The sequence below is a fragment of the Buceros rhinoceros genome, unplaced genomic scaffold (assembly GCF_000710305.1).
Source record: "Buceros rhinoceros silvestris isolate BGI_N320 unplaced genomic scaffold, ASM71030v1 scaffold13071, whole genome shotgun sequence".
Taxonomy (NCBI): Eukaryota; Metazoa; Chordata; class Aves; order Bucerotiformes; family Bucerotidae; genus Buceros; species Buceros rhinoceros.
In genome coordinates this window covers 5618-23780 of record NW_010392570.1, presented here as the reverse complement: position 1 = coordinate 23780, position 18163 = coordinate 5618, and the positions used below count along the sequence as shown (strand labels likewise).

At 40.9% G+C, this 18163-nt stretch overlaps 1 protein-coding gene across 1 annotated transcript in view; it reads right to left on the bottom strand.

The window, feature by feature from the left end:
* STAT4 (signal transducer and activator of transcription 4) overlaps nucleotides 1–18163 on the bottom strand; it is a 33851-nt gene that overhangs the window by 12382 nt on the left and 3306 nt on the right. The window contains exons 3-8 of the mRNA XM_010144542.1: nucleotides 7715–7813; nucleotides 6846–6938; nucleotides 4840–4918; nucleotides 3161–3246; nucleotides 2122–2273; nucleotides 787–945 (exon numbers count right to left, since the gene is read on the bottom strand). Of these exons, the coding sequence (XP_010142844.1) occupies nucleotides 787–945; nucleotides 2122–2273; nucleotides 3161–3246; nucleotides 4840–4918; nucleotides 6846–6938; nucleotides 7715–7813 (668 nt within the window). The remainder of the gene's footprint in view (nucleotides 1–786; nucleotides 946–2121; nucleotides 2274–3160; nucleotides 3247–4839; nucleotides 4919–6845; nucleotides 6939–7714; nucleotides 7814–18163) is intronic.

Below are 18163 nucleotides of genomic sequence, written 5' to 3'. Positions count from 1 at the left end.
TTCCCTACAGATGCTGAAGAGGAAGGGATGTATTCCAACTCTCAATTCTCAAAATGACTCAGGGGTCTAACAGCTGAATTGGCCTCAGAAGAAGCAGGTATTTGGAATACATTAAAAATCAAAACACAACAAATTCTATAGTCCTAAAATACAAGGCTGACAAAAGTCTGGAGGACCAAGGCTTTTATCAGAACCATAAAACAGAGTATGAAAGTACACTGAGCCTGGCTCCACTGAAATTAAGCAATCATTTTATGTTTTCCATTTTTCATTAAAAAAACCTATTGTCCATGTTTTGCTTTCAGGTAGCCACTTGTGGTATCTCTCTAGTATAGTCAGCACAAAAGGCAAGAAGAATGATGATAATATTTTATCTAGTAATACAAGGGTGAATTGTGGTCAAGGGTTTGGGGAGGAGAACTTCTTGGTGGGGAAATGGAAAGACAAGAAACAAATTAGCACCTGCCATTTTTCTTAAAATAAAAAACCATGTAACTTTTCTGTGCAGTATGTACACAGCTCCTACTGAAACGCGTGAATTTTGCGAGTTCACTTAAGAGTCAGAACTTGATCACAAACCCTTAACTGCTACCTGTGAGAAGCTGCCTGGCACCTTCAGCTTCTAGGAGTTTTGATGACAGCTTTTTATATTGGAAACTCAGTCTTTTAAGATCCTCAGAAAATCAAACTTTATTTCATTTATTGTCATCTTAACACGTGTCATTGTTGCCAGTAACTCTGTGTCAGTTCAGGTAAAGTTCTGTACGTTGACAATAGCTTACGCACTTCCGGAAAAGATTGTAGAGCAGAAAGTTGACTTTCTCCAGTAGCTGAGGTCTTTGCACTGGGATGGGGTCCCCATCGTAGGTCAGTCTGGTCAGCAGTTCATCCAGTTTTTCTAGTTGCCTTCTAACTTGAAAGAGACTCTCAGCTAACAGCGTGAAACTACAGCAAGACAACAGATTAGTTTGCAATCTTTCATATAGACCATTTCTTAGAGCGTGACGGTTACTGAAGTTCTTGCTTAGGGGAATCCAAATCAGGACTAAGTGGGCTTTCCAGCTTTATCCAAACTCATGTCTGTTCATGTTTCATGTATAGGACTATATAAATATATCAGGCAAATCACCTACCTTATTTTCAAATATCAATAGTTATGCAACAGGCCTCCTCAACAGCAGCGCAGCGCTGTCTGTGCTAATTTGGAAGGAGTGTATACATGGTCCTGGTGTTTTATGTGCAGGGCACTTGTGCCAATTTTAATTCTTTCCTACAGCTCAGTGGTTTTGCAGAGTGTACGCTTTAAAAGGATAGCGTGTATATAAAATGAACAAGTTACTAGGAATGAGGAAGTATAAAAAAATTAGAAAAATCACATTGAAATGCACTTGCTAGCAGTTTAATAAGGCATATGTGTATAAAATCACATTTTAAAGCTATTTTTAACATCTTCACTGGAAAAAAAGAGCACACACAAAAAAGAAGAAAAATACTTTTTTTTTTCTCTGACCCTAAAAATGTTCTTGGTTGTTTTTCTTCCTTTTTACTTCACCTTTTCCAAAAGAGAATTTTGGTGGGAGAAAAATGACCAGGACATAGCTATTCTCTGGCTGCATTATCTTTTTAAATATAATGCGACTTGCTTTTTATTTGTAATGACCTTTAGAGTTGCCACCACTGAGACTAGTGCCATTCACTTCCTTCCTAGTCTGAAGTCTGGAGGAGTGATGTACCTAGTGAGTCAAAGCATAAAGTGTCTACCCAGCTCCTGCTGAGACAGAACTTCCACTGTCCTCAGTGACAAACTCCGTCAGCACAGTTCTTACTCAGGCAAAACTCCCGAGAGGGTATGTATCGTGTATCTGGAACAACTGCCAAACCAAAAAATGAGCGACTGCCACGGCTCAGGCTCAGCTGGTCACCGTAACGTTATTAGTTCTGAACAGCAAATGTTGCCCACCACAACAAATTGTGGTCTTAGTTATTTACTTGCTTAGCTGCCAATGAATTTGCTGCTGTTTCAAGGTAGCGAGGCAGCTGATCTAAAGGAACGATCGTGAGTTCACGTGTAGCATGCTTCCTGTGGTTTTCAGGGGAAACACAAGCTCAAGGCAAGTTTACCAGTTCTGGAGCTGATCAAGCCCGCCATGGAGAGGACCCCCGATGCAGGCAATCTGTTGCCGTCTCTTCCAGTCTAGCAGCTCTTCAGTCAGCATGTTGCCCATGAGCATATCAATTTCATGAATCACACGCCCTATTTTACTGAGTACTTCCTGTAAAATAGGAAAGGTGTCACAAACTGACCACAGGGAACAGCCACAAAATGCAGCAGTTATCTTAATGTGCTGATTATATTTTTTCAATTATTTTGGAAGTAACTGTGTTTAGTCACTGCCACTTCAGTGCCTTTAACTCCGAGGTGGCTGGTTTCATCCACCATTGAAATTAATCCTGAATCAATGTGAACTCTTCCTCAGAAAAACTTCCTTTCTTTTTTGGGGGGTGGGAGGGAGAGTTGTGGCATTCTTTATGGGCATTGCACCTCCAAGAAGCTGACACTTGCAAGCGCTGTCAAGGTCAAAAAGTTCTCCTTTTGTTTTGCGTCATGTCCAGTGCATTGGTGTTTTGCTTGTTTACTTTTAACTGTGTAAAGGACGTGGACTCAAACAAAGGTACTGTTTTCTGTGCCCGCAAAGAAATGGTCAGGGGAATATTTGTCATATTTGCAAGTCTCAGTTGCTGAACAGGGCAAGGTACCACTGGTGAGCTGCTGAGGGGTTTTTGTTTGATTGTTTTTATTTTCTTTGTAATCATTTACATTTACTCTATATTTACTTCAAAAGCTAAGATTTCCAGCTAAGTTATCCATTTAGCACAGTACATAAGGGGTCCTGTGAAGTGATGCCTTTGCCCCACTTCTAAGGTGTGCAGAACCACATTCTTGATTGATTGATTGATTACTTTTAATTGCCAATTTCTTAACTGCTGGTCAAAATCAGCTAAACCCACCCAAACCTTTTGTGGATTTTTAACTCCGATGTTATTTGTCTGCTCTTCTGAGAGGATGATTTAAAAAAGCACGTGTGTGCATTTGAGTATTCAATGTGGGAACAAGGGGAGAAAGCAAACGAACCACAAATGACAAAGACGTGTCACTAACCTTTCTCTTGTAGTCTAAAGTATTGAGCATCGCCTGCAATGCCAACATTTCCTGTTTAATGAGGACGCTGTTTTTGTCACTCTGCTCTGCAGGGGATGAAAAAAAATCATTGTGGGTGCATGTGAGTGTGTTTATAAGGGGAGGAGTGGAAAAAACCACAACCGGTCTGCAGCATGAACTAGTGAAAAAATAAACTGCAAACATCAGTGTATTTCATTCAAATGGACTAACCTTAGTACAGGTTTAAGATAAGGTTTTACAACTGCACTCTCTAGATAGGAAAAGATAGAAAACATACAGCTGACACCTAGGAATCTATAAATTTCTTACTCATATGTATATTTGTGTACTGTGCACATCTGGCTTGGATCAGTGATGGATCTGTGCACTACTGAAATATGCTCACGGTGTCAGCAGTTAGACTAAAGCTCTTTGAACTTGGTGTGAAATACATGTCTGGCTGAGAGAATGGAGAGGTTACACGTCTGAAACAGAGATAAAGCGTTCATCACCACGGGGATTTCAGCAGGCAGGAGAACTGATCACCGGGTATTTCCTCCTCTCCTTCTCTGGGTCATGCATTAGTTTCAGGCTTCCCCAAGCTGGCCCCATGCTCATTCCTATGCAGCACTTCCCCCGCCCTCACCTTCCCCCGCCCTCACCTTCCCCCACCTTTTGCTCTTCTTGCATCTTTCACACTACTTTCAAAAAAGAGATTGGTGCCAACTGTGTCTCTGCTACGCTCTGGATTGACATCTTCCCATTATGTTAGCGTAGCTGTTTCAGTAGAGGCAGACAAGTAACTGACTGTCAGCTCAGCCGCAGCAATTGTTCATGCTCGTGGTAAGGTACTGCAAGCTGGCTGTGCTGGTGTACAGCATGTGTTGACACCGTGAAATTTTAAGCCCTGGAAGTCATTTATGTAAGCATGTTTTCTTTCACAAGTGGGGCAGGCTTCAGTCATCTGCGTGGTTGATAATTATGGTTGGCCTGATGACTAACAACTCATTAAACCATGGCAACTTGATCTTTTCCAATTGCCTGGCCGTATTCAGCCTTCAACATGTAGGACTGACATGTTGAAGAACTTGGACATTTCATGGCCAGTATCTTTGAATATGCAAAGGCAGATAATATAAAGATATCTAAGCATAAAGAAGTGGACCTCAGTTTCTTTTCTGAAAGATCATGCAAGGATGGCTGCTGTGTGCAGACCTCAATCATTACAGGCTGGTCAAACATGCATGCAGAGTGCTTACCAGCTGGTTACAACCACTGTGGTCAAAAAAGAACAAAATCCCCAAGTTAGAGGCTAAAAAAATCACTTTTGCACAACTCCACTCTGAGAAATAAGAGACTCTTCACATCCTGCCAAGGAAGGGCCGTGTCAAAATTGAGAAAATTGCAAAATAGGTTCTTTAAATTAAGAAATGACTACTTTTCATACCGGTATGCAGCTGCTCTATATAAAATAACTATACCAGTTACTCTAACTATACTCTTTACCCTCTTTACTCCAAGTGTCATTATGTTCCAAGACTATAAATTTATCTGTGAACTAAAAATCCACTTGTACATTTCCATCTATTATCTGGGTAACGCACAAAACCCCCCTGGGGTCTAGCTGTGGAATCAGCCATTTCCTAGACAATGAAAAATTATTTAAAAACCCCTCTTACCTAAGCTTTGTATTGTTTTATACCTGAAGTCAAATTCCTCTTGCAAGTCTTCCAAGTATTTGACATCTTGGTCAGTCATCTTTCTCAGGGAAAAGAAAGTAAAATTATTTGGGTGTTCACAGTGGCTTAAAAAGGATTTTGTTTTGGAATGGACAAATGTGCGATGTAATATTTTCCTTTTCTACCATTTGAAAATCTCTAAGCAGTTCTGGGAACTCTGGTTTACTATCTTGTAAACTTTAAAAAAAAGATGATTGGAATATAAATGCACACTTATAACTAGAGATTTATTTCACTTGTTCATAAGGCCAACGGTAATCCTCTCTCCCACAGTCAAACAGTGGCTGATACATCTTAACCGCTTCTTGTTTACTATCCAACCACATAGTGGAAACTAGGAATTACTCCATTTAGCCCGAGTTAAATTGAAATTATTATGCCAATAATGAAACTCACTTCTTGGGACTTCAAAGCAGGGCAAATGGGTCACTTTGCACTGCCTTCATTGGGTGTCAGTATGGGGTGTGCAAAGCTCAGAAAGGTGGAGCTGGAGACAGGAGCAGGGCTCAGAGCTTTATTTAGAGAATTACTTAGGAATCTGGGTAAAGAAATGAAATGGTTTTGCTGCTTTGGCTTTTTGCAAGGGTTTGTTTTCACCTGTACAGCAGAAAGTGTAGAAGGTGTTTTCTAGTAACCAAACAATGATAATTCAAAAAAAGACAGATCAGAAGGAGGAAAACAAAACTGTAGGAAATCATCTGTGTTACTTCGAAGGTTTGTTTCTGTGCTGTTTATAGGAAACCTTGAATCTGCCAACAAATCAAACAGTCCTTTTTCGTTCCCTGAGATGTGCACATTAAGCGTCTGTGAAAATACAAAACCTTGGCTAAAGTAGATACCCAAAACTACCCACTTTAGCTTCCTCTTTATTGTGGAGACTAAACTTTAGAATTATGTGTGTAAGGTATGAAACTACATACACAAGGAGCTGGCTGATTTCTGTGTTCAACTTAATTACCTACTAAAACCCCCCGTTGTATCTAGAAGCTGTTCTTGTTTTCACTGGGATGGCTGCACTTCTCCACACAAGCAGAAAGGAGCAGCAGGATAAGGCTGCTGGGTTGCAGCTTTGTCTGCTTTTGCTCTGCAACTCTTAGAACTTTAATATATAGATAGAGATCTAGTATCACATTCTTCTAAAGCTAGCTTTATCCTTTGAAGGGTTTCATCTCTCTAACCCTTCTTCCCCATGAAGGGGGACACTGATGACAGAATGTTACTAGGACCTCTTTCCAGTATACCTGAAGCGTAGCTCTTGAACAGCGTGTGGACAGGTATTTCAAATACAGCTTCTTCACTGAGACTTGCTGCAAAGCTGCGAGTAGGGCTGGGACAGCAAAAGGGCTGTAGGGAATCTGAATCCTTACCCTGCCTTGAACTGAATGGGCAGGTACTCTGAGTGAACTTTCAGGGTCTCTATGGGACATAGTTACAGGTTTCACTCTGCCCTGCAACGGTACAGGAAACCCCTGGAGAGCTGCTACCATCAGCTCCCAATGTTCTTCTCCCCTTACATCTCCAAAACATGTAATTATGTCACGTAACCTTCAGCTTCACAAAGATCATGGTATGTGACTCAGAGGTCACAAAGGCTAGATACTGCTGACCCAACTGAAAAAGGTGAAGTTGCAGAAATACATTTCTTGAACCTCACATCTTTTTCGAGACAGTAGGTATGTTCTTGCTGTGCTTGTGGTCTGCCTGCAACTTGCCATAGGGATGACTGCGATAGCTTTAAAATAGGTAGCTCTCACGCTGAACCCAGAGCAGCTGTAAAAACCTGAGGATCGAGGTATGTCCTGAGTCTGGGCTGAGGTCCTCAGAATATTGGAAAGTGGCTGGCATAGCTTGTTAGCAAAAGTATTTGATCTACCAGGCTTAAGATAGTTCAGGTACGTCTCTGTGGAAAGCTGCCTGAACGATCAGCAAACAGGACCAAAAATTACCTGAGCACTGTTCTTGATGGCTGACACTTTGTGTTCTACATTTCTTTGTCGTTCTGAAACCACGGAGTTCTGTAGAGACTTTTCCAGTGGCCCCTGGAACATATTGAACAGATAAGGGGTGGATGAGTAACAGTAACAAGTGATAGTAATGGTACTGCGAGCTCTAGCATAGAGAGGGGATTCAGAAGTTGGTCTTCAACCAGCTGGAGATTGGTGTAAACAGACAAATCTGTTTAGTTCCACAGATTTGAAAAACATGCTGCTTTAACTTTGAAATCCCAAAGTGAAAGGGTGTGGACATACTGAAAACATGAAGCATCTAGTAAATCGAAGAAACTGGAACATAGATTATTTATGCGATTTCTGAAAAAGACCCATGTCTCAAATACAATATATGTATTACTACTACAGGTGATTAAAAAGAACACACTTGACTTAATTTGATTTGGGTTTTAACCATGTAACAATTTCCCCAAAATAGGTTTTATATGTAGTTTCAAAGTTTTTCTTCAAACAGCGTAAAAGCTGTCAATGCTTTGGCAACACAGCAGATGGAATGACTTTTGCATTGCATAATTAATATGAATTAATGCATTGCATAATTTAAAATATACACATCTGTTTTGCAAAGAATAATCTCTTTAAAACCTTTTCCACGGGATTAAAGATCAGTGGTGACATAGAGGTCGCTTATAGCAATGTTTGCAGCAGCAGAGCCACTAATGAAGTAGAAACATGAGTTTAAAGGGCAATGTTTGGCAACCCCTAGTGCACACAAATCACTCTGCTGAAATGAGAGGACAGGATTTGGTCCTAAAACACCGTGAACAGATGAACATGGAGCAGATTAATGAACTTTAATTCATTACCTGTACAGGCATGCTAGCTGCAGCCAATATTCTTCTTTCTTCTCTTAAACAGTTTGAGATAATCACTGCTATATGCATGGGGTTACCGTGATATTTGCCCTGCAAGCACAAGTAAATACAACATTTAAAAATTCAGAATTCAGGATGTCCCTCTGGAAATCATAATGTGCTTCAGCATCTATAAGCTACAGCTTGGTGCTGTAGCTGCTGAAAATACTCCCCTACTGTTCTCAACCTTTCTTAGCGCTGGTTCAGCCTTGCAGTGCAGCATCAGTTAGTGACATAAAATATTCTTAACAGTGTTCTACAGAGAATATAAAGATACAACACCTAGATGTACATCATTTGACGATCAAATTGCTCCACTACTAACACAGCTCTTTTGAAACAGCTTGCTTGTCAGCCTAGTCTGTGCACGATTTTATCACGTCTTCCTTTCTCGATAGAATGTGGCTGTTAGCGTGTAGCATTTCTGCCAACAAAAAATGGTACTCTTACCAATACCGTAATGATGCAAGCAGAAGAGCTTCCTCAGCATAAAGCAGAAAACTTACATTTTAATGTCTATGAACCATTTTTCTTCTTCAACAAATAACGTGCCTAAGATGAAAGAAGAACCAAAAAAAATGCCTGTATTTTTGCCATAAATAAGGTGCAGAATTGCTGGTGGGTGACTGAGGACTGGGCACAATTTGAACTAATGTAGGTTTGTGCTGTATTTATCAAACGGAATGGTTGAGGACTCTCAAGCAACTTCATTTGTGGTGATGTATTCGCTCAGTGTTTCTCAATATCCTTTATGCCTTTTATTTAGTATTCTTGTATCATTCATTCAGGTGACCTTTATTTAGTGCTCATACTGTTTCAGGCATTCATTAGAATTAATACAGTTCATTTTTTTTCCCTGTATAGTTTCCAGTTCTGGGCTTGTTCTATTTTTCCCTCTTTCTGGTTAGTTTTTATTCTCATCATATTTTGCTGTCGCTCAGAACTCCATTTATTCTTGCCTTTTCTGAATGTGGCACAATAAGCTTATACATACTTAAACTGATGCTGTATTTTCCTTCGATATCTCATTCCAATCGTTGTGTTAGAAACAAGGGTGTGAACACATCTGACAGAAATGTGAACGTACTCCTTTTATATGCCAACTACTACTGTAACAGTAAACATATATTTCTATCACCTTTTACTAGGCAGACAAAACAGAATAATTTCCTGTGCACTTCTGCATGAAATCTAAGTAATCCGAAAGACTTTCTCATAATATATTTTGACTTCAAGGTAAAGAGATATTACATTAAAAATGGTAATTTTAATTGTGGAGACTTGGTTTGAGCTGCTTGGTATTAAATACCATGGTGTGGGTTATACTGTGCTTCCATGCAGAGACTAAGGTGATGGACATAGGACTCTTAAAACTGAATAAACAATGTACAAAATGTTCCCTTCTAGAGAAGCTTTGAGTGCCATGGAATTGTTAGCAATGAAATTAAGCTTTCAGGTGTTTCCAGGGTTTCCTAAGTCTTCTCAGGACAAATAAAGTACATGCCTTACTGTGCAACCAGTGGACACTCAAAGTAGCCCAAGTGCTTTGCCTCCTTTGATCTCTTTAAGCGCACTTGAGGGTGATGCTTTACTCCAGCAGTCAGCTGTATCAATTATCCTGAGGAAAAGAGTTAGGGACTTGACTGTGATTTTTAGGAGTTTCTCTGGAGAAAAGAAGTGGTAAGTAACACTACCCTAGGCACATGCTGTCTCAGATGAAATGCTAAGCACTCCCTCCCTGCCTGCTCCTGCCTTGTCAGAGAGAGTGGATTTAACATTAAGGATATACCGCTGACTTCCATGTCAAATGGTAATGCCAAGCATCTGCCTTTACTTGTTTCTCCCTGCCAGCTTCTTGGCTATAAGGGTAGTAACTGTGTTCTTGCTGCACACTTCCTTCAGCACAGCCAAACTTCAGGAAGCCCAGGACTGTATCTTTAGTCCCCGTTATTGAGCATATTCCCAAGCTGTTTCTGTACAGTGTCACCATGTGACTTTGGGAAGGAAATATAGGAATATGGGAAATGGCTATGATCTTCCTGCAAAAGATTGAGTGGAGCTTCACGCTGAAGGAGGGTAAAGGCAGGGTCCAACAGCAGCAGCTGGAGCAAATTAATTGCTCCTGGCTGTGTGCTGCCAGCCCTTGTCTTGTGCCAGTCTAGTGCCAGTCTAACTCCTTAGTGAGCCAATCCAGATTGTTAACTGGGATGGAAAATGCTGTGCATTTTTGCTGAATGGGTTTTCTGCTTCTCAGCGGACTGAAACTGCTCAGCAAAGGATGGGTTTTATTATTAGGGACTAGTGCACGTGAAGTCAGGGGAGGCTGTCTGGGAGAGGGAGGAACAGGCCTGCCTTGTTTCAGCTGTGGTCACCTGCGTTGCTAAGCCTGTCATCTATGTGCACCTTGATTAGACGAAAAAGTCCTGTTTTTAATAAGGCTTGGGATGAAACCTGTGACTGGTGTGAATTCACTGAGGTGCAAGTTAATTCTTCAGTAAACATCTGTTAACTTCTGCTGGTTGGTGTTATTTTTTTGCTGGTAAAACAGGGTCCCACCTTCCACATAGCTGGCTGGTACACAAGGACCACAGCACACACTGATATCTATCTGCAGCCTATCTGAATCTATAAAGCTTGAGGAGAGTTTAGTCCTGGCTTACCACTGCCCAACAGAATTCAAGCACTCTAATGGTTTAGGGTTGCCTTTTGTCTTTGCCCTGTGACCAAAAAAAAAAAAAAAAAAAAAAGGCAAACAAAAGTTGTTTAACCAAGTCAAGAGGAGACAAAGATCCTCTCTTGGAGCTGGAAAATGCATTTATGTAGAAGAGGCACTTAAAAAAAAATCTTCTGACAGTGGGATGTTCTAAAATCCCCTACAAAAAAATTCCAGGTATTACGGACTTTTTAGCATTTCTAGATCCTGTTCATATGCAAAACTTTCAAAAACATTCTCTCTCTCTCTTTCTCTTTGTTTCATTAAGAGAAAAACATCTGAATCAAGAGATGAAATGGAAATTCACTCCCCCCCCTCCTTCTTCTCTAACTTACAAAACTGTAGTAATAAGCTGTGTTTGTAGTGATTCCTGTACTTGTGCCTGTCCGGTGCTTGTTCAGCTTGATTCAGTTTGAGCAGACATTGAGCAGGTTGAAAGAGAACTGCCACATGCCCTCCTGGAGCAGCATCCGCACAGAAAAAAGCGGGAATGATGGTGGACCTGCGGTAGGAACACTTGTAATCACAGGCTAGGAACGGGAATGGGCCTTGCCGTTCGGACAGAGAGATGCTCTGAATGCTGGACAGCTGGCAGGGAGCTGCACTGTGTGCCATGGCCTGAGCGGGCATCCCCCACTGTCGGTCGGAATGATTTCCTATCGTTGACAGAGCAGTGTAAGTTGGAAAATAAATTTAACATCACCAACAAAAAAGGCTCAGGATGGGGGAACTGTAACAGTGTGTCATGAGCGTTGGCAGTCAGGAAAAGAGAAAGATGTGGATCATGTGTGTTATGCCAAATGGTATCATTATGTTTAGGTACTTATAGAAAAAACTTATGATTGTCTGTTGATATCAGCAAAAGATTCACTTTTCATCTGAAGTTTTAAACGGGAACATTAGATTTATTTGCTCATATCCACAGAATCACAGAAGGGTGGGTGTTGACAGGGACCTCAAGAGATCACCTAATCCAACCCCCCTGCTAGAGCAGGTTCACCTACAACAGGTTGCCCAGGATGGCGTTCACATGGGTTTGGAGTATCTCCAGAAGAGACTCCACAACCTCTCTGGGCAGCCGGTTCCAGTGCTCCATCACCCTCAAAGTACAGTAATATTACAGTAATTCTGTTCTTAGAAATTTTATTTTCTCCTTTAATATCCGAAATTTACTGCTTTTCCTGAGATGAATGAAAAAATCTAGGCCAGAGATTCATTCTCTTTCTCTTCTTTTCTTCCCACCTTTTTCATTTTCCAAAATTTAGCTTTATTTTCCTGTGGGCAGCTCTATCACAAAGTGATTCCCAACCGCAGTAATATTGACCAGCTTTCCTTTCACGTGTCAAAGGTCTCTCTATAGTGCGTGTATCTCTAACTGAATACTATGTATGCACTACTCTCTTTTCAGTGACTAAGGTGGAGGATTAGACATTAGTGACTGTTGGTCTCTACTTGTAACGCAGAAGCATGTGCAGTGCGACCTTTAGAAAGTCAGCCCAGGGTTTACCTGGTTCTCTCCTGCTTTTGAAGGTGACCTAGAAAGGACTCGAGTAGGTTTTAGTGCTTTCTAATTCTGAAAAAGCACTTCAGAATTTAGTTGGTTTTTCCCTGCTTTTCTCTTTTTTCCTTTTTAACTATCAAAAACATCAGCTGTATTTTCTTTCTTGTTTCTGCTAGAAAAACCCTGCTTTTGCCTTTTAATTGTATACAATAAGAGCTTTACTGGGAGGCATGGAACTAGTATGACTGCTGATGTATTTGTTGATGTCGAATGAATATTTAAAGAAGCCGATGGAAGGCAGGTGGGACACGGAGAGATAGAAAACAGGATTACAAAGTCAAGCAAAAATATATTTCCTTCCCTGTTGCTAACTTGTATGTTTGTTTTACTAAGTCTGATATTCAGCATCTTTCTAGATAAGCACATACCTCATCTTTCATGTAATTAAAAAACAGGGAGAAAAAAGCTTTTGTTTATGATTTTGTTTTTGAAAGATTTTTTGGAAATATTTTTGGTATAGTTGTGTATTTCAAAGAAATGTGTGGGTGGGAAGGCAGAACCATACACACTTATTTCCCGTTTTCACCTTCAGATATGACAAATAACATTTTGCCTTGATTTGTTTTCTATCTTTGTTTATGCACCCAGGCAGAAAGTCTAACGAAGACAGTACCAGAATACAAAGAAAGAGTTGGTCCTTGTGTTAGCCTCACATAGGTGAAGTGCTTGGGATGGTTTTTCGGGTTTTTTTTTAAGCCTGTATTTAAACTATTCTTATTAAAACCTTTTTACCTGCTAGAAAGGTGGCTGTTTTATCTAGGTCTTAAAGAGGAAGTACTGTGACACTATGTATTGTGACTGCTCTTGTTAGACTTGTATTTGTAGATTTCCCCTTCCCCCTCTCAAAATACATGAGAAAACTTAAAGGCAACCCCATTGTTTTAGCCAACTCTTATGGTGTGTGGGAAATCCTAACACACAGGTCTGTAGTGTCATCATTTTGCTTTTCTCGTATTGTATAAAACATAACTTCCAAAAGATGGTCCCTTTTTTAGGCCAGCGCAACCAAACTGTGATAAGCTGTAGAAGCACAGTCAATGAGTCGGTACTGACGATCTTTTTTTCCACCCCCTAGTTTGCCCCCAAATTCCCCAGCCGAGTCCCTCTTAGCTAAAACCAGTCAAGCAACGGTCTATAGAAACAGCAGATTTCTAAGCAGGTGGGGTGAGACAGCTACAGAAAATCTGTGTCTGCGGGTCTCGTAATTGGACAGTAAAGCTGTGCTGCCAGGGGTATGAATAATGTAGCTTCTTATTTAAATGAGATTTATTTGAGAGTAAATAAAAGGACACAAAGAACTGAGTATTATTAACTAATCTCTCAGGCAGATGTTTGACTGCAACTGGGCCCTTAATACTCCAGAATGATCAAAGCCCACAGGAGGTTGTTTTGTTTGTTTGCTCGTGTTTTTACTTCTCTTTGTACGTTAACCCTCATTCGTTCTGCAAAACCAAACTGAAATGTTTACAAACTGAGAGAGTTGCATTCTTTAAATAAGAACTAGGAACTCAAAAACATTTTACTTCTAATAAGTAACCTTTTTTTTTTTGTCTTGTATCCATCATTTAAAAAAATCTTCATTAGAAGTCTTTATCAGCTGGCGTGCAGCCGCCAGCCTGCGATGGCTGACAGCAGGCAGCTGGCTGCTTTAGCACACAGACTTCTGTGGGGGACTTCCCATTTGTACACCAAATTTTTTTTGCAAACAGCTTTAATGGTTGAACTGGAAAACTCACTGGGGGCAAGATGCTATTAGGAAAAATCGATCTGAATTGTATTAGACAGCAGGGCACACTGGTTCAAAATACATTTCCTACTATAATTTGTTGCTTTGATCTGGAAGGTTGCATGAGTGCTAAATATGTGAAAATAACATTTTGAAATGGATCTTCTGTGGTGCATTAGAAACTTTCTCTATTTTGTTCCATTCTCACCGCACTGTAAACTTTAACAGGAAACTGCAACTTCAACAGCAATAGCCCTGTTTCCATTCTTCACAACTGTTTCTCCGGACAGTGCTTATTAGAATTGTTTGTCAAGAACAAGAGGGAATGTCCTATTTCAGATCTAATGCGACTTTGTCCATTTTCTTTGATGTATCGCTATAAATAATTGAGATCCGTCTTACATGCACCTTTCTGGTACAGTGACTTGTGTAAACAGTCACCTTAAATAAACAAACTTTTTATGTTTGTTTTAGTTCTATCTGGACAATCACAAAGATTTGAGATGCTATTCCAGATCTTTCCATAAAAAAGTAGGAGAAAGAAATGTAACTAAAGAATGATTTCCCAACTCCATGGTGTAAGTATACTGCTTCCAAAATTATACTGCTTCCAGCAAATCAGGTAATTCTGCTCGACCTCTCCCTTTGTAAGCGCACCCCAAGGTGTTAATGGTATGCACACAGACCTGCTCACTCAGGCAGAATCCCTGTTGCCCTCCCTACCCTCTTCTTAGGCTCTAGCAGAGCTAGTGAGTGGATAAAGTCCACCAATATCTGAGAATCTGCTGTGAGTATTAAATGAATATCATAAATATACATCTTTTACAGCAAATTGTTTCCCCGAGCACACAGTATACTCATTAACTCAGGCTTCAGTGGTAAATGAGCAGAGCAGCCCTTCTTCTTATTCCTGAAATCTGTTATTTCACTTTTAGAAAGGAAGATTTATGTAATCAGCTTTTCCCCCGAATACCGTAAACAGGGATGTGACACAGATGCACACTGCTATTAATCAGAAGGGATTGCTTTCAAAAGTTATCCTGAGACTAGAGCATAAACGAGAGCTTCAATTATGACTAGGGAGATTCTGGCAATTTCTCCTTTTTTCTGATGTAGTTGTCATGCACCCGTCATAGTGTGCAGCTCCGCCGCTGGCTCTTCAGTTCCTGGGAGCTCACCTGAGCCCGTATGCAGGCCAGGCTGCACCACAGAGCTACACCTCATCTAGCAGGCACCTGCTGAGTGCTCCAAATGTCCAGCTTGGAGTGTGGGAGGAAGAACATCCCTGAGATCAACATCACTGGGTTACTCAGGCAATTGTCCACCACCACTGTTCCTAAATGGAGCAGTGGGACACTGGGGCCAACTCTGATCCCCATGCTACTCTGAGCCTCCCCTGCCTTGACTGCCCTGGTGCACTGCCCAACTGCTCTCCCCTAACCAAAGATTTTGGCACGTGAGTCAGGAGCATGGACAGCGCCTGTCTTAGAAGAGCGTCTCTGTATTTCACCAGTCGTCTTTGTGTACTAAACCTACTCGTGCATTGCTCAGGAGCTTACATCAGGGACGTTTTAAACATGCCTTCTGAAAACTACGATGTAATTGTTCATGGGCTAAGGTCACGTAGACTGTTGCCTCTGCAGTTTGGTTCCTAGAAGTGCTAGGCAGCTCTTCTGAGCTTAACATCTGCCCTTTACATTTTGTTGTCATGGCAACAGCACAAACCATCTCCTTGTGACTAATCTGCTTTGCTTTTCTCCATCTAGGTTTTAAGCAGGAGAAAGAAGCAGATGCAGTTCACACCTCCCCCCCGCCCTGCCACTTTCCACCACTGCCTCCAAACATTTTCTCTCCTCATCCCTTTCCAGAACCACTGCTGGGGGGAGCAGAAGTTTTGCAGGAAGATGGACAGAGAATTTAACCTTAGCAAGTGACTGAGCTGTGCTGTCTCCTACCAAAAAGCACAGCAACAAAAGGCTGCTCTGCTAAAAAATTAATCCAATTTACTGACTAGAACACTAATAATAGTGCAAGAAGTAAATATGAGGGATTTTAACCTGAAATGCTGACCCTGATTTTAATAAAATGTGTGCACGTAGAGCAGACTAAGGTCAAGAAGTGATATTTCAATGAAAGCAAGAAATAGAGAAGCAAATTTCTGAGAGCTGGCAGTAACCTCTGTTGGCTAGCTAAGTTTCTCAGCACTATTTTCAAGTGCTCAACTTTGTCAAATTGCATGTTTCCTGGTCAATGTTTCTTTTTGCCTCAAAATGATTTTGGAATGTCAGCAGTCTGAGCAGTCATGCCATGCTCCATAGTTATTTCTCTCTTGGCGAGAGAACAGGGATAATTTAAATTAGTTTATTATTGCTATTGTCATAGTGTTTAGGAATCTATACCATAGCTCAACATACTACTCTGCATACTTAGTGATAAATGCTGTTTTCCAGCATTATATGGTTTGACAAGCCTGTCTTAAGATTGTAAGACAATTTGGCTCAAAATAATGACCAAACATTGCGCTCAGATCAGGTACTGAGGTTGAACAGCTTTGTGTGTGTGTGTGCACGCTGCATACGTGTGTGTACGTCTGTGCGTGTGGTATTAAGGGGAAGGAAGAGGGAGTGAGTTGTGAAATTTCAAAGAACTGCTTGCGCTAGGAGCGAGGCAGAGATAAAGGTGGGCTTGTGGTAACTAACCTTCAGGGAAAATCAAACCAACACTGTTCACAGAGTCACCAGAAATTAAAAGATGTTTACAAATGCAGTTTCCTCTCCTGTTTAGGAACCCAGTCTTTCCTCCATCAGAGTCGGTGAAAAAGTTTTACTCTTGCAGTCTCCCTTTCTCTAGGTGGTACACTGGGACGATAAGGACCATGGCCCTGTCTACATCAGTCATCTGTTTCTGGTGTTGTCTCAAGAAACTAGCACAACCAACTCAAAGTGCAAGAATTAGGTACCTGCAAGTGCATCCAGCCCATTAGTGGGGAGCCAAATGCCCAGTTATAAAATTCTCATATATTCAGCAGTAAAATACAGTAAGTGATGCATTAGAAAAATTAGACCCCTAATTATATAATCTGCATACTGAAATTTAAGGATATTTCAGCAGATAATGCCCATACCATGTCATTTACAGTTCATAGTCCATGAATAATACTTGACAGTTAGTAACAAGGATAGGATGTCAGCTGGTTACCCAACTGCTACAGCATTTTTTTCCTGGTGTATTTACCTAACCAAGAAAGAAATAATTTTAATAGCTGAAGCTCAGGGGACTGCCTCTGTAGCTCTACAGAACATGCAGCCCATACTTGGGCTGAAGATGCATGTATCATCTGTGTTCTTAAAAGTTAGAAGTTGTAATGTACTCTTTTACACAAAAATCCAAAATATCTATGTCACGGATTTCTTAAGACATAGTTTATTCTCATCCAAAATGATGATAATGATAATAACACCACCACTGCAAGAGTCTGGTCCTACTCAGCCTATAGAAATTATTTTGGAAATCAGAATAGACATGGGTGGTAGTGCTGAAGGTCATTAGGAAATGAGGGAAAGCTCGAATAGTGAAAGTGCTCTTCAGAACCTGGTGAATTCACACGTATATTTTGAAACTGAATGAGTTACTTTCTATTTAAATCCAGGTTATCTGCTGTCTTCATACAATGGAGAAGGGCCAACATTATTAGTGATGGAGGGAGCTGGTGTGGTTTTTTGCTTAGTTGGAAACATCTTACTGCAAAGCTCAACACTGAGACCCTTATGTCCTTTCAAGAAGTTCATAACGCAGACCTACAGACCTTTGCAACCCAAGCAAGCAGACCTTGCTGCTCGAGAGGGCCTTAGAGTGTTACAGAGCGATAGAGAAAAGTTGGTGCACGCTGCAACTTTGGCAGCATTTCTTTTCAGAGCCAGCCTGTGGGGTTGGGCTACCCTACAGGGACCTTTACTGTTGGTTTAGAGAAGGAAAAGATCAGCTCCAGCGCTGGCAGAGCTACTGCTGTAATAGTACATGGGGACTGTAGCTGCACTGTACAGTTGTAATGAGGATGCCTGAGTGTCTTGGCTTTTTCTGGAATCATGACTCAGATCCTTGCCAACTGAGAAACCACTTAATCAGAAATCACTTAGAAGACCCCTTCGTATGCTTTTCTGAAATAAGCCTCCTTTGCTTTGTGCTCTTTGGGAAGCACGTCATAATATCATTGCCAAGCTCGCCAGGACTTAAAGGAATGGGTTTAATTCTGACCATTTTCACACTGGCTATTACGTAAACTCGTGTGTGCACCCCAGGTCTGGTTACTTGTCTGGGTAAGCCATATTTCACAGAGCATGCAGAGCTGCCACTTCGTGTTTTGGTAAAAAAAAAAAAAAAAATAAAATAAATGGTGAGGAG